Source organism: Hippoglossus hippoglossus, chromosome 16 (assembly GCF_009819705.1).
Source record: "Hippoglossus hippoglossus isolate fHipHip1 chromosome 16, fHipHip1.pri, whole genome shotgun sequence".
NCBI lineage: Eukaryota > Metazoa > Chordata > Actinopteri > Pleuronectiformes > Pleuronectidae > Hippoglossus > Hippoglossus hippoglossus.
The window spans coordinates 5,220,819-5,237,510 of NC_047166.1; the positions used below are offsets into that span (position 1 = coordinate 5,220,819).

The 16,692-nt window shown below is 41.2% G+C and overlaps 1 protein-coding gene across 1 annotated transcript in view; it reads left to right on the forward strand.

The window, feature by feature from the left end:
- LOC117777400 (hemicentin-1-like) overlaps nt 1–16,692 on the forward strand; it is a 1,765,934-nt gene that overhangs the window by 18,989 nt on the left and 1,730,253 nt on the right. Inside the window, exons 5-7 of the mRNA XM_034612162.1 lie at nt 11,826–12,101; nt 15,524–15,799; nt 16,255–16,521. Coding sequence (XP_034468053.1) covers nt 11,826–12,101; nt 15,524–15,799; nt 16,255–16,521 — 819 coding nt within the window. The remainder of the gene's footprint in view (nt 1–11,825; nt 12,102–15,523; nt 15,800–16,254; nt 16,522–16,692) is intronic.

Genomic DNA, 16,692 nt, shown 5'->3' on the forward strand with positions numbered 1-16,692 from the left:
TCTATAAATTATCAATAATAATGATCCAGTAATGTTACGTGGTGCCACTCTGCCACTTAATGAATACTCCTGCTAAACTACTGTGCTGCTTATTTAAATTATGAATTCAGGGCCTATACTTGTAATGGAGTATTTTTGTACTGCGATATTTCTATTTTCTTCTACTATTTCAACATGACTAAAGTGGCCTGTTGTCATAACTTGATTTATTTAAATAGCACTTCTCAAATCAACGTTACAAAGTGCTTCCCAAATAACAAATAAAATAAAAACACATCAAAATACGAATATAAATTTAAAAACAAATAAAAAAATCTGTCTAAACAGAATAAATAAAAGTATAAAAACTAGACCTACGTAAAATCAGTGAATGAAGTAAGATAAAAGTTTGTTTTCAGCTCCTGACTCAGTCTGCTGTCTGTCCTCGTTCAGGCTGTTTCAGAGCCTCAGGACTCTTGTTTCAAAAGCTTTGTCCCCCAACTTTGTCCTCATGTATTGATTTAATTTGAATTCTGATGAATTTTGATGAAATAAAAAAACATATATTATTCAGGGTCATTCTATATTATAAAGACCATTATATTGGACAGTGGTTAAATCTGACAGTTCTCTGTTTTCTATATTGTTGGTTACTGCAGACAGTCCCAAACATGTGACAGTTCAAGCCAATCGTGGTCTTGATGTGAACGAAAATGTGTTGTTGACACTGAGCTGTACTGCCGAGTCCAACCCAGCAGTGAGCTCTGTCACCTGGAGGAAGACGACTGATGGGAGAGAGGAAATCGTCCAACAGACTCGGACTCAGACCTTCAGGGTGAATTCAGCCAGTCCCTCTGACAGTGGACTGTACAGCTGTGAAGCCACCAATGACATTGGAAGTGGAAAGTCACAGCCAGCTGAGGTTAAAGTCAGATGTGAGTAGAATGATGCACTTGTGATGGTGAATGGATAAACAAGGAGGATATATTCTACATTACTGCGTCTAAAGTAAATACTGATCAGACGTGCTGGTTCTAAAAAGAAGAAAACATTACTCCACCTGATCAAAAATATTGAAGTTAAAAAAGGAACAGTAACCTAAAATCAGTGGCTGTTGTTTGTTTCAAAGAGAAATTGTTGAGAAAAACATTGAAAGTTTCACCAAGTGAATCTAAAGCCAGTCTGTTTTATCTTTTATTGTTTTAATGCCCATTAACTGTTTCGAAAATAAGTTTCACATTCTTCTCAGTCTGGCTTTAAAGAGCAGCAATAATGTCACTTCATTCGTTGTGTTATTCATGTTTGATCTTTGATGATGTTCAGAAAATGACGTTGTCTTTTCTCTTGAATTTCCCGGCTAGTTTCTCCAAAACACACAAACATCACGGAGTCGGCAGAGAAGCAGGAGCTTGACGGGAGGAGCTCCGTGATGCTGAGCTGCATCAGTCACAGCTTTCCCCCAGTCCAACTCTACTCATGGTACAGGAAGAGTCAGGGCGAGGAAAAGGATGAACTTGTGTCCAAGCATCAAAACCACACAGTGTACTCAAACCAGCCAGGAGTCTACTACTGCGTCGCAGGAAATGAAGTCGACCAAAGTTTGTCTGATCCCGTCCATCTGTTTGAACGTGAGTGAATTTCAAGGCCTTATAACTGTGTGATTTATTGATCAGGAGACATGTGGGAGGTTTATATCAGAACATGTTTTCTGGTTGTCCGTCCATACGTCCATACGTCCTATGTCCTATGTCCTACGTCCTTCGCACAAACACACAATTAAAATCAAGGAGTAACTGATTTGATTTTGGTAGCCAAGGGTCAAAGGTCAAGCTCTATATGATGCTCCCTCTTCTAACCACAGGAAACTATCTGCACATCCTGAAGTTCCTCGTTCCTGCTCTATTTGTCCTGATGATTATCATTTTAATCGTCGTAGTTTTAAGGTGAATGAATAAGAAGTGCATTTGATTAAATAAATACATTTCAGAGATGGTCTGGCATGTGTAACCACATCATGTCCCTCTATGTTTTCAGATACAGGAGGAAGACATCTTTTCAACAAGGAACAACAAACACCAAATCCCCTTCTGGTTTTTCGGTAATGACATGTTTGTTTAATCCATTCTACTTCTTTATTGAAAACCTCCGGACAGAAGTGACATATCCTGTGTGTGTGTGTGTGTGTGTGTGTGTGTGTGTGTGTGTGTGTGTGTGTGTGTGTGTGTGGTGTGTGTGTGTGTGCGTGTGTGTGTGTGTGTGTGTGTGGTGTGTGTGTGTGTGTGTGTGTGTGTGTGTGTGTGTGTGGTGTGTGTGTGCGTTTGTGTGTGTGTGTGTGTGTGTGCGTGTGTGTGTGTGTGTGTGTGTGGTGTGTGTGGTGTGTGTGGTGTGTGTGTGCGTGTGTGTGTGTGTGTGTGTGTTTGTGTGTGTGTGTGTGTGTGTGTGTGTGTGTGTGTGTGTGTGTGTGTGTGTGTGTGTGTGTGTGTGTGTGTGGTGTGTGTGTGCGTGTGTGTGTGTGTGCGTGTGTGTGTGTGTGTGTGTGTGTGTGTGTACATAATTTAAGGGTTGGTGTAATGGTACCAGGAGGAGGAGTCTGACGTATGAGAATGTCTCTGCGGAGCCTATCAGGAGCAGAGACGACCTCTTGTCAGAGCAGTTGGGGCGTCCAGGGGCCCAACGACGCCAGCCTCTTCCAGACAGCACGTAAGACCGCACCCACACAACACACTGTCCCCACCCAGGACAAGGAACACTGTGTGGGACAGAGTCAGACATGGGCTGCTGCTCATGCTGGAGTCAAAGCATCCATTTATTTTCTAGATCCTCCAGACATGAATGGCACAATGAAAGTCTGCCCTGTTATTTATAATATTCATTCACTCTGTGTGCAAGTGTTTATTCTTACATATCTTTTATATTCCACAGGCCTCCGACCGACATCAACGTTGTTTACAGCATTTTGAATCTGCCCCAGGTGAGTCCCAGGTTGAGACAACACTTTAAACAAGAAAACAACAAGTTAAAACAATCATATATGGAGACTTTAGTAAAACTCAAGAAGATTTATATTAAAAAGAGTTTAATTCAAAGTGTCTGGTGTTGTGCCATAATGCATCAAACGTGATACCATAAAATGGTGTGCCTTTCGGCATTCAATAAATATGGTTATCAAAATAAAATATTAAATATTAATATTTATTATTAATATTAAATAATAACTTTAATTGATTAAAGTTACCTCGGGGCACCACCCTTCAAAGGAAGGGAAAAGATAGCCAATTTATTGAATTAAGTCTCATAAAAGTACTAACTACAAATTTGGAACTCTGATTAACAATTAAATTAATAACTATAACAAAAATTACCATATAGATAGTTAGCTAAGTTGAAGGATATGGAGTTCTTGACAGTGTAGAGGTTGGCAAAATTCACTTATGCAACATTAATGAAAAAAACATTTGTGAAAGAAAAACATTTATTATGAATATAATAAAGTATAAAAACACAAATTACTAACGGTCTAATTGCTAAACAAAGATAGGTATGTGTGTATACATGTGTGTGTGTGTGTCTGTGTGCTTCCAAAATGGCGGCTGGCCAAAGAGATAACACCCTTCCCCCACCTATTGGAATGTTTACGACCTGTAGAGATAATGAGGTGAAGAGTTATGCGTGTGTGTGTGCCAAATTAGACAAAGTTACTAGATTGGATGCAACGAAAGACTGTGCAGAGCATAACAGACTAACATTACTTTCTCAATAACTTGTAACCAAAATATCACAACACCACAACTCAAACTTATAAACATCACACAGAATCGAATAAACAGTCTTGCTTAGCCTAGTATAATTATTAAGCCCAGTTGTGTTACCAGTCCGTGGAAAGGGGAAAAAGGAAGTTGCTGTGCAGTTCGAAGTTTTGTGTCGTCTTGCTGGTTTCTGTTGAGCTATGTAGCTCAGTTGCTGGTTGAAGTTTTCGTGCAGGACATCGCATCGCTGCTAGGACGTTGGTAGAGATTGGAGGGTGAGGAGGTTTCCTTGGTGAGATGAGCTGGAAGCTGCACCTTTGTGCTCCTCTCGAAGAGTTGGATGGAAAGAGAAGATGTGAGCTGGAGAAGAGGCTCGACAGCCTTCCCTCCTGTAGAAGGATTGTAGGAAGAGGGCAGAAGAGGCAGAAGAGGGGGAGACCTGGCCTTATATTGGCCCGGTGACCTCACAGGTCATGGGGTCCAGAGTGACCAATGGGAGCTGAAACCTGTGTCCCTGGGGGGGTTTTCACACCTCTGTGTGACGTTGATGCCCTCTGGGAGACTGAGTCCTGGGGGAACATGCTGCTTCAGGCTTTTGACTGAACATGTCTTACCGAAGTGTTGTCTCACAAAAAACCAGGTCCCAACACTGGTCATGGTGGCCTGTTGTCAGAACCTTGTCTTAGCACAATACATTTTTTAATATTATTTAACTACCAGTTGTTGAAACTTCAAAATCTATTTCTAATTGGCTATTTGTATATTGGAAATCGTAGGAAACAGTGATTAAGGAGAGTATAGGTATAAGATTCAGGATATTTAAGCCTCTGCTTCATCACTTCTGACCTGTTACAGCTGTAAAACTACTAATTCTTCTAAATACTCTAAATTATGTCATAATTTCAATAATATGTAATCAAATATGTTTTAATGGTGATATTACAAAGCCTCCGAAGTCCCAGAATGTGTTATTTGTTTTATTTTGAGTTCACACGATGCAAGGATCTGAAACAAGACAACAACATGTGCACATTAGATCTAAAAATTGTAAATAAATAATCTATCAGGATATCTACAACCCCTCAAATTGACCATGTAGAGCTACTGCCTTCCATCTTCTATCATCAGTATTAATCTGGCTCTACAGGCAGATGTGTCTCTTACTGTTCAAGCTGTTGCTTTTCCCTCCTTGTACTTCCATATCCTGCCCTCACTGTTTGCCCTGTCAGTATCTGTCTATCAGTGCACTTATATCTCAGTATACTGGGGCCATTAATTAAAAGACAACCTGTACAGCATCCATTTTAGAGCATGAGTGAAGCGATTCAGTTGCTGCTTGATAATCACTGATGTTTTCTGTCTGCTCAGGCTGCCTCTGCACAAAACCCCACAAGACAGCAAGCTGGAAACACCGATGGCGATTATGTCAACTTCACTTCTCTGCACTTTAAGAATAAGATAAAGTGAGAATTTAATCTTTGTGTAACAATACCAGAACAACAAAGGTGTTATTGATCAGCACACGTCATGTTCATATTTGTTCTTCAAGGAACAAGCAAAGAAAGGTGGAAGAAGACCCTGTGTATGCAAAGGTGTCCAAGCCAACGCGAGTTAGAAAGGTCAGGAACCGTGACCTCTCATTTCGTTATATCAGTCTCTATGTTTTGCTATTAGTTGAATTTAATCCAGAAATTGTTCCATAAATAATCTATAAACTACCTCCGCTCTCATCCTAGAATGAACCAGAGAGCCTGCAGGACTATGAAAACGTTAGTAATGCAACTGCACGTGCACCAACATCTCCAAATCTATTTGACGACCACATCAGTGAAGGTGAAGTGGAGCTCAACTATTCACAGGTGACATTCACAGCGACGCCCCGACGTCAGACGACCAACAGAGACTCCAGCAGCTCAGACGAAGATGAGTGTTCCTACTCTGACGTCAGGATTTGACCCGAGATGTTCTCGTCCTGCTTTTTACAGCTACCTCGGGCCTGAGGAAGTTTATATTCACAAGAAGTCATCACAGAGAGTCTGAAGAGTTCATGTGTTAAGCAAAATAGGTCGTAATCGTAAATCTACAGTAATGTAAGCTGGTCAACAAACCTTATGCAGCTACAACAAAACTGTGCGTGTTGCCATTAGGAGTATTTTAAAACTAGTTAGCAAGAAGGCACATAAGTTACATTACTGAGCTAAAATATAATATATAAATATTTGCAACTGTTAATTAAAGGTTTTGAGGAAAACCGTGAACATAGCAAAATGTGAGGGATAAACGGTTAAAATCCTTATTTTGCAACTTAAAATGTAAATAATTTGAGTGTAAAATGATTGTATTAATAACTTTTTATATAATCTATATATATAAATGACATGCAGTTAGACAAGAAATGCTGAGAATCACTGCTGAATGTTTTTTTTTGTCCTTTCAAGTGTTGTGAACTTAATCCAAACCCACACACCTGAAATGTAAATATCCTGTAGCTCAAAATAAAATGAAATATGTTGGAACAAATGATGAACTTTAAAGTTTATTGACATTATTGTTGGATTTGTGAACATGTCACAGCGTGAAAGGGTTTCTGAAGAATGCATGTACACACAAAACACATTGCATCATGAAATGGACATTATCATGTGATGCATTTCTATTAACGGACCATGTAAACCTTAGTAAAAGTACAAATTCTGAGACATTAGGATATTATTAGATACGTTATTACATTTTCACACAGGTGCATCAATGAGTAAGTATTTTAGTTGCCATGGAGCCAGGCCCGTAGCCGGAGGGCAGTATCCCCGATCTAAATATGCACATTTTAAGATGTTTGGAGATCAGCTATTGGTTAACAGTAGCTTCAAAACCATGTGAGTGGACAACAGCATAGATGACTTACCATTGTGTTTGAGTTTGCATCATTTTGTATTTAAACTATAGAAACGTGTCTCAAACAGTGCATCCACATAAGCAATATGTGTTATACAGTAAATACCATATTATTATGATACCTCCGCTGGGTGTGTATTTACTTTGAGCCTGTAAGTTCCATTATAATTGCCAAAGAACATGTGGTTATTACATTGTTTGAACAGGATCAGAACAGTCTTTGTATTCAACAGCACAGAGATATAACACTGATTCTGTCCTGGGTGGGAACAGTGGGAACACTGGTCCTTCTCTCTCATCATCACCACCTTTCTGTCTTTCTCTCTTGGGCTTGACTTCAGCCTCTTGTGCCTTCCCAAAGGAAAGTGTGTCTGAAGAAATCTCTTCATTTGAGTCTCAGTGAAGAAACACAACAACCCAGCTCATATATTTACATTGTAACAGTGCAGGGTAGATTCTGTCCGTCAATTCACTGATTGGCCTCGTGTTATAAGAGTAGAGCAGCTCCTTTAAGAAAGTGCTTCATGTGTTTAAGAGAGTGAGTGGTGAAGAGAGAGAGAGAGAGAGAGAGAGAGAGAGAGAGAGAGAGAGAGAGAGAGAGAGAGAGAGAGAGAGAGAGAGGGAGATAGAGAGAGAGAGGGAGATAGAGAGAGAGAGAGAGAGAGAGAGAGAGAGGAGAGAGAGAGAGATAGAGAGAGAGAGAGAGGGGAGAGAGAGAAAGAGAGAGAGAGAGAGAGAGAGAAAGAGAGAGAGAGAGAAAGAGAGAGAGAGAGGAGAGAGAGAGAGAGATAGAGAGAGAGAGAGAGAGAGAGAGAGAGAGGGAGATAGAGAGAGAGAGAGAGAGAGAGAGAGAGAGAGGAGAGAGAGAGAGATAGAGAGAGAGAGAGAGGGGAGAGAGAGAAAGAGAGAGAGAGAGAGAGAGAGAGAAAGAGAGAGAGAGAGAAAGAGAGAGAGAGAGGAGAGAGAGAGAGAGATAGAGAGAGAGAGAGAGAGAGAGAGAGAGAGAGAGAGAGAGAGAGAGGAGAGAAAGTATAAAGATGGACAGTGTAAGTTACAGTGTGTTGGAAAATAAATACAACATCTTCTCCAGGCAAGAAGAAGTGTCCTCCGTTATTTCTCTTCTGCTGCAAAAAGTGAAGGGTGTGAACCCTGAAGCGAGAAGCAGCTTCAGCCGGGGAGGAGAACAGACATCTCCCCTGTACGTCACCGACTCCGGTCTGGAGGTCGAGCAGGAGACGTTAACACTACGTTACATTGTATATTTACGAGAAGATGATCCACTCCACCGCCTACTCACTCACCCACCGCCCACATACATGCATTTTTAAATAATACCGAGGTCCGGACCTGCATGGAGCTAATTACTTTACTTCAGATGAAGGTATTTGTCTGGGTCATGCTCTCCTGAACAACTGAAGACATGTGAAGGGTCATAAGTTGTAGAGAAGAAGTGTAATTAAAAAACAAGAAATGCACAGTTCTGGAGTATATTTACATGTTTACTTTCCACCACTAACAGTACTGCTGAAGAATGTAATATTAATATATTATTATTATTTAACTTTTTAGTTCAGGTTTCCTCTAAGTTAATGCTTTATCATTATTACTGCAAAGACACCTGTTTTATCTATTGTTACCAGGGCCAGTTGTAAACGTGCCTGTTCGATTTGCCACGGCAACTAAAGGCCGACTGTGGGACTCAGTCCACAGAACCGCTGATGGGTCCCAGTCGCCTCTGCTGCAGAGCGCTGGTCGCCTGTTTATTCAAAGCTTATCAGCCTATTATTGAACGTATTGCGTTTCCAAATCACGGCAAATTCCACACTGCACTTCCTTGGGCCCTTAACAATGCACATGTCACGTGAGAAGCCGATAAGATGAACGCTTCTCGAGATATGAAAGTCACAGAGCAACAGACTAAATAGATAGAGAGAGATTAGTTGAATTAGTCGATATTTGATAGATAGTATCCATCATATCTGTTCTTTATCAAAGGACCAGTTGTGACTCTTCTAATAATTCACTCTGTGTCTCTCTGCAGAAATGGCTGATGTTTTCAAAGGCCTGAGCTTCCTTGAGACCCTGAAAGAATCCATAGACAGCAATAAGTTATCAGATGTCAGGGACGCGGTGGAAGATCTCTTGATCAGTAGGATCAACTTGGCTGTGGTGGGAAACCGTGGTGATGGAAAAGACTCCTTCATCAACTCCCTCCGTGGCCTCGGACCTGGGGATGAGGGGGCGGCTCCTGCTTCGACCCCAGTGGCCTCAGAGGACGTGGCAGGCTACCCTGACCCTAAACACCCTGACTTTCGCCTGTGGGACCTGCCGCCTGTGCCCGACACCTCCCCATTCGAACCTGAGGGATACATGGATAGAGACAAACGGTGTACTGGGTTCTCTTGGCTTCGGTTGGAGATCCAGAGAAGAACCTGGCAGAGAAGAGGAAAGCCAGTCTGGAAACACTGAGGTCGCAGGGTGTGACGCAGCCTAAAGTCTACGTGGTCAGACCCTCCACCCTGGAGAAGTCTGACTTCCCTTGTCTGTTGGACGACTTGGGCAAAGACCTTCCAGAGATCCGAGCCCAAGCCCTTCTCTTGGCTCTCCCGACGCTCACCTCAGCCCTGGTCACCCAGAAAAAGGAGGCCTTCAAAGCTCTGGTATGGGCCGCTGCATCACTATCTGGTGGGATGTCTGCCATTCCCGTCCCCCTGGTGGCTTCTATGGTGGACTCGAGTGTAGCAGTGCGGATCCTGACGAAAGCAGTTATCTCTGTGCCTGGATGACAAATCAGTCGAGCGACTGGCCCGACAGCGAGGCGTGGAACCCCCGAGACTTAAAGGGCTTGTAAAAACCCTTTTGATACATTTTCACCTTGTTAGATGACGTTTTAAATAGAGACACTGTGAATACTATGTGAGCATAAATTCTCCAAATCAATATGTAGTACTGTAAACTGCTCTGTGTCGATTAACCAGACTTTGCAAAAAACAACGACAAAAAGAGGAAGTGGGAGGAAGTGCATCTGTGTGCAAATACTGTGAGAAGCTGCGAACGCTATCGCTGTAATCAGAACACCTACAAGAAGCTGTTTTCTGGCTTGCATGATAGGGGTTGCAAATTATTTTTTTGCATCCCCTTTCAAAGTGTGAACACTTCCTTTTTCTGTAAAGTCTCATTCTCGGAGTGAGGCTGTGTGTGACAGACTGATACAAGTGGGTCCTCTGAGGTAAGAACAAGCTTCTATGGTTATTTATCTCCTCATGATGTTAATCTACGAGAGTAAAATATAGTGTTTCAGAAGTTTTGTTTACAGTATATACACTGATTACAAACTGTATTTTTTGTGGATGAAACAAGATATTTTTTTTCTGAATAAAATTTGAATCCAGATCACTTAAAAATAATAATAATAATAATAATAATAATAATTTAAAACCCTTTTTCTTCCATTCAGTTGAAATACTTTTTTCCAAATGAAAACTCCAACATCAGTTTCAGATGTCGTAGTTCCCTGAAGACTGAGATGAACCCAAAGAGCCAGATATGACTTTTTAAACAGTATATTTCAGACTAAAAGGTTCAAAAATTCAAATGTAATAAAGACACTGTTATGTTTGCAGTCAAAGTATTTTATATGTGTTCTGGGGTTTCTTTCAATAAAAGTGATTTGAACAAGTAGCTAATGTCAAATAAAATTAAAACAGAAAACAGAAAAAAAACAATATTTTAGTTATTAAAAAAGAAACTGAACTCTGGGATTAACAAAAACATGTGGCCCAAATATTCCATTGTAAAATAACTACATTTATTTTCCTTTAATAAATGACAAATTCTGCGTAGAGGTGAGATGACTTATGTGTTTTCAAACTACAAGTTCACAACCATCTTGAAATGAGGAACAAAACAAAGACAACTCTAACTGTCAGTAAAAGAAATGAAGAGAGGAAGAAGGAAATTCTGAGACAAGCTGAAAAATAACTTTGATCACACGTTTTACAGTAAAAAGAAAAAGTTCTGTGATCTTAAGATGTTTTTATCCACTTTTCAGTTTTTATTTGTTTCAGAAATCCAGTTGTAGTGAGATGGAGACTCAGACAGTCATGTGGTTGGTTTTTCTGGCCCTAATAAAACGTAAGGATTTTATTTCTCCACTTTGAAAACAATGTTTTATATTTTTTCCAACATTTGCATGAAAGATTAACTCACTTCTCCACTTGTGTTTTCACCGACAGATGTTTCTACAAGTGACCCTGGAAATCCCGTTGAAGGTGTTTACAATAAAAATCTGAATATTAAAATACATTTCAGAATATACATAAAATTACAATGAGTAGACAAATGTGTCCTTCATGCCCCGAGCAACCAAGGCTCCTCCGGGAGGAAATATAATTAATAACCAAACGTACATGAAAAATGAACATTTGAACATACACCAGTGATACAAATTACAGAATCCATCTTTGAGATCATTTTAGTTGATGTGAATTTTGACATTTTAGTTTGGTCCATGTCCCATTCACTAAAATTCAGAGGGTGAGATTTATACCGCAGTCAGGCACCAGGTGGCGATCTAGACACTTTGGCTTCACTTTTAGTCGATGGTTGAACTATTCTAGATCAGTTATGACTCTCGAGCAGTTTGGCTATAGCTTCACTCTACATAGTTTCTCAGTCAAGTCGCCTATATCCTAGAGTATTAAAGTCACTGTTAAATGTAAGTTGATGAATTCATTTTATTGATTCTTAGTGGACCGTCACTCACATAGCAAGTGTCTTGGTCCAGATTTGTCCTGGGCCACGAGAAGACCAGAAGTGCCGGATCATTGCCTGAAGTGGCCCACATCCGTGTGCTATCTGGGTTGTGAATTAACCTGAAAGAATCTTCTGTTTCAGATTCACCTGTTGTTGAGATAAAGGTCATTTTACTTGGGTCCTTTTTCCAGATAAGCCGAGGAAGACGAGCATTTCTGTCAGTGGCTCTTCTGATAACCAAGTGAAAGTAATAACCAAGTGAAAACTTTAGTTTTTTAACCAAACAGATCAAACCAAAACTTTCCATAAAAAAACTATCGATTAAAATTCATTTTCTCATGTATTTTTGCAGTCGTCCATTTTTTTTTATTTGTTATTACTTCTAGTTGAAACAATATTGGACAGTGATTAAATCTGACAGTTCTCTGTTTTCTATATTGTTGGTTACTGCAGACAGTCCCAAACATGTGACAGTTCAAGCCAATCCTGGTCTTGATGTGAAGGAAAATGTGTCGTTGACACTGAGCTGTACTGCCGAGTCCAACCCACCAGTGAGAGCTGTCACCTGGATGAAGACGACTGATGGGAGAGAGGAAATCGTCCAACAGACTCAGACTCAGACCTTCAGGGTGAATTCAGCCAGTCCCTCTGACAGTGGACTGTACAGCTGTGAAGCCAACAATTACATTGGAAGAGGAAAGTCACAGCCAGCTGAGGTTAAAGTCAGATGTGAGTAGAATGATGCACTTGTGATGGTGAATGGATAAACAAGGAGGATTACATTACATTACATTTCATTTAGCTGACGCTTTTATCCAAAGCGACTTACTATAAGTGCATTCAACCATGAGGGTACAAACCTAGAACAACAAGAATCAAGAAAGTACAATTTCTTCAAAAAAGCAAAACTACAAAGTGCTATAAGTAAGTGCCATTTAGGTGCTACTAAATTGTTAGTTTAAAATTGTATTCAAGGTATAGTCGGAAGAGGTCTGTTTTTAGTTTGCGGCGGAAGATGTGTAAACTTTCTGATGTCCGGATGTCCATGGGGAGCTCATTCCACCATTTAGGAGCCAGGACAGCAAACAGTCGTGATTTTGATGAGTGTTTAGCTCGCAGTGAGGGAGCAACAAGCCGATTGGCCGAAGCAGAGCGGAGTGAACGGGCTGGGGTGTAACGTTTGACCATGTCCTGGATGTAGACTGGACCCGATCCGTTCGCAGCACGGTACGCAAGTACTAATGTTTTGAAACGGATGCGGGCAGCCACCGGTAACCAGTGAAGGGAGCAGGGGAGCGGAGTAGTGTGAGTGAATTTAGGTTAAAGACCAGTCGAGCTGCTGCATTCTGGATGAGCTGCAGAGGTCGGATGGCACTAGCAGGTAGACCTGCCAGGAGGGAGTTACAATAGTCTAGGCGTGAGATGACCAGGGCCTGGACCAGAACCTGCACCGCCTTCTGAGTGAGAAGGTGGCGTATTCTCCTGATGTTGTACAGCATGAATCTACAGGAACGTGTTGTTACAGTAATGTTGGCAGTAAGGGAGAGTTGACTGTCGAGTGTCACACCCAGGTTCCTAGCAGTCTGAGTGGGGGTTAACACGGAGTTGTCAAAGTTAATGGTCAGGTCATGGGTGGGAGAGTCTTTCCCTGGAAGGAAAAGTAGTTCAGTCTTGTCAAGGTTAATTTTCAGGTGGTGTGCAGACATCCACTGAGAGATGTCAGTCAGACAGGCAGAGATTCGTGCTGCTACCTGTGTTTCAGATTGGGGAAAAGAGAGGATTAGTTGGGTGTCATCAGCATAGCTATGGTAGGAAAAGCCATGTGAGTGAATGACAGAGCCGAGAGAGCTGGTGTACAGAGAGAAGAGGAGGGGACCCAGGACGGAACCTTGAGGGACTCCAGTAGTGAGAGGACAAGGTTCAGACACAGATCCTCTCCAAGTTACCCGGTAAGTGCGGTCATTGAGGTAGGATGAGAGCAGGGAGAGAGCAGAGCCTGAGACACCCAGGTCCTGAAGGGAGGAAGTAAGGATCTGGTGGTTCACTGTGTCAAATGCAGCAGAGAGGTCTAGAAGGATAAGGACAGAGGAGAGAGAGGCTGCTCTAGCAGTGTGAAGTTGCTCAGAGACAGCAAGGAGGGCAGTCTCAGTTGAGTGGCCTGCCTTGAAACCAGACTGGTGAGGGTCAAGAAGGTTGTTATGGTGGAGATAGGAGGAGAGTTGATTAAAGATAGCGCGCTCGAGAGTTTTGGAAACAAAGGGAAGAAGAGAGACAGGTCTGTTGTTATTTACTTCATACGGGTCGAGGGTGGGTTTCTTCAGGAGAGGATTTACTCTTGCCTCCTTCAGAGAGTTAGGGAAACAGCCAGTTGACAGGGAAGTGTTGATAAGATGGGTGAGAAAAGGAAGAAGGTCAGGAGCGATAGACTGGAGAATGTGAGATGGGATGGGATCAAGGGGGCAGGTGGTCGGGCGGGCGGAGGTTCCCAAGGTAAGAACTTGATTGGGAGACAGGGGGGTGAAAGAAGAAAGCGAAGGGGATGAAGATGCAGTTGATGGAAATGTAGTTATAGAAGGAGGATTAGAAAATGAGGAGCGTATGTCATCTATCTTTTTTTTAAATTAGTTGACAAAGTGGCTTGGTAGAAGGGAGGAAGGAGGAGGGGGACTGGGGGGGTCAAGGAGGTTGGAAAAGATGGAGAATAGTTTTTTGGGGTTAGAAAATGAGGATTGAATTGTAGTTTGGTAAAAAATGCTTTTGGCTGTGGAAATAGAGGCAGAGAAAGAGGAGAGAAGAGACTGATAAGTGAGCAGGTCGTCCGGGTATATATTCAACATTACTGCGTATAAAGTAAATACTGATCAGATGTGCTGGTTCCAAAAAGAAGAAAACATTACTCCACAATGTCAAAAACACCACAGGGTTCTTTTAACTATGGTGTAAATTAATTCATTCATTAAACTTATCCAACATTTCTTTGAACTGAAAACGTCTATTTCAACATGACTGAAGTGGCCTGTTGTCATAACTTGATTAATTCAAATAGCACTTCTCAAAACAACGTTACAAAGTGCTTCCCAAATAACAAATAAAGTAGAAACACATCATCATCATCATCAAAATCTGTCATAAAAGAATAAAAACTAGACCCAAGTAAAATCAGTGAATGAAGTAAGATGAAAGTTTGTTGTCAGCTCCTGACTCAGTCTGCTGTCTGTCCTCGTTCAGGCTGTTTCAGATCCTCAGGACTCTTGTTTCAAAAGCTTTGTCCCCCAACTTTATCTTCATGTATTGATTTAATTTGAATTCTGAACTAAAATCTTCTGCATAGTATTCACAATATTACATTCTTAGTGGACCGTCACTCACATAGCAAGTGTCTTGGTCCAGATTTGTCCTGGGCCAGGAGAAGACCAGAAGTGCCGGATCATTGCCTGAAGTGGCCCACATCCGTGTGCTATCTGGGTTGTGAATTAACCTGAAAGAATCTTCTGTTTCAGATTCACCTGTTGTTGAGATAAAGGTCATTTCACTTGGGTCCTTTTTCCAGATAAGCCGAGGAAGACGAGCATTTCTGTCAGTGGCTCTTCTGATAACCAAGTGAAAGTTGGTGGTTCTCTCACGTTAACCTGTGACACCGATGCCAATCCTGCCCCGACGACTTACTCCAGCTGCCACTTTTTTTTTCATCCAAACAGATCAAACCAAAACTTCCTTTAAAAAACTATCGATGCAAAAGTACATTTTTCTCATGTATTTTTTCAGTGGTCCAGTTTTTTTAATTAATTATTACTTCTGACAGTTGAAACAATAGCAACTGAGAAATGAATGACCTAAAGTACTTAAATCTCTGTAATTCTTCCACCAGAGTAAAGTATAATTCTGTGAAATTGAAGCCTTGTGACTTTAAGCAGTTATAAGTTTTCTTATAGTATAATTTGTGGTGTAATTGTGTAATGCAATGTATTGTTTTCACAGGTTTGCATGTTATTGTGCTCCCTAGTCCACTGTCTCCAAACTTACCTTGATTTACACCCTGATGAAATAAAAAACATATATTATGCAGGATCACTCTATATTATAAAGACCATTATATTGGACAGTGGTTAAATCTGACAGTTCTCTGTTTTCTATATTGTTGGTTACTGCAGACAGTCCCAAACATGTGACAGTTCAAGCCAATCCTGGTCTTGATGTGAAGGAAAATGTGTTGTTGACACTGAGCTGTACTGCCGAGTCCAACCCACCAGTGAGCTCTGTCACCTGGAGGAAGACGACTGATGGGAGAGAGGAAATCGTCCAACAGACTCAGACTCAGACCTTCAGGGTGAATTCAGCCAGTCCCTCTGACAGTGGACTGTACAGCTGTGAAGCCACCAATGACATTGGAAGTGGAAAGTCACAGCCAGCTGAGGTTAAAGTCAGATGTGAGTAGAATGATGCACTTGTGATGGTGAATGGATAAACAAGGAGGATATATTCTACATTACTGCGTATAAAGTAAATACTGATCAGACGTGCTGGTTCCAAAAAGAAGAAAACATTACTCCACAATGTGATGTCATTCAAAATAACGTTTAGCAAACCTTATCAAAAATATTGAAGTTAAAAAAGGAACAGTAACCTAAAATCAGTGGCTGTAGTTTGTTTCAAAGAGAAATTGCTGAGAAAAAAATGTAAAGTTTCACCAGGTGAATCTAAAGTCTGTTTATCTTTTATTGTTTTAATGCCCATTAACTGGTGCGAAAAAAAGTTCCACATTCTTCTCAGTCTGGCTTTAAAGAGCAGCAATAATGTCACTTCAGTTGTTGTGTTATTCATGTTTGATCTTTGATGATGTTCAGAAAATGACGTTGTCTTTTCTCCTGAATTTCCCGGCTAGTTTCTCCAAAACACACAAACATCATGGAGTCGGCAGAGAAGCAGGAGCTTGACGGGAGGAGCTCCGTGATGCTGAGCTGCATCAGTCACAGCTTTCCCCCAGTCCACCTCTACTCATGGTACAGGAAGAGTCAGGGCGAGGAAAAGGATGAACTTGTGTCCGAGCATCAAAACCACACAGTGTACTCAAACCAGTCAGGAGTCTACTACTGCATCGCACAAAATGAAGTAGACCAAAGTTTGTCTGATCCCGTCCATCTGTTTGAACGTGAGTGAGTTTCAAGGCCTTATAACTGTGTGTTTTATAGCTCAGGAGACATGTGGGAGGTTTATATCAGACATGTTTTCTGGTTGTCCGTCCATATGTCCTATGTCCTACGTCCTTCGCACAAAAACACAATTAAAATCAAGGAGAAACTGATTTGATTTTGGTAGCCAA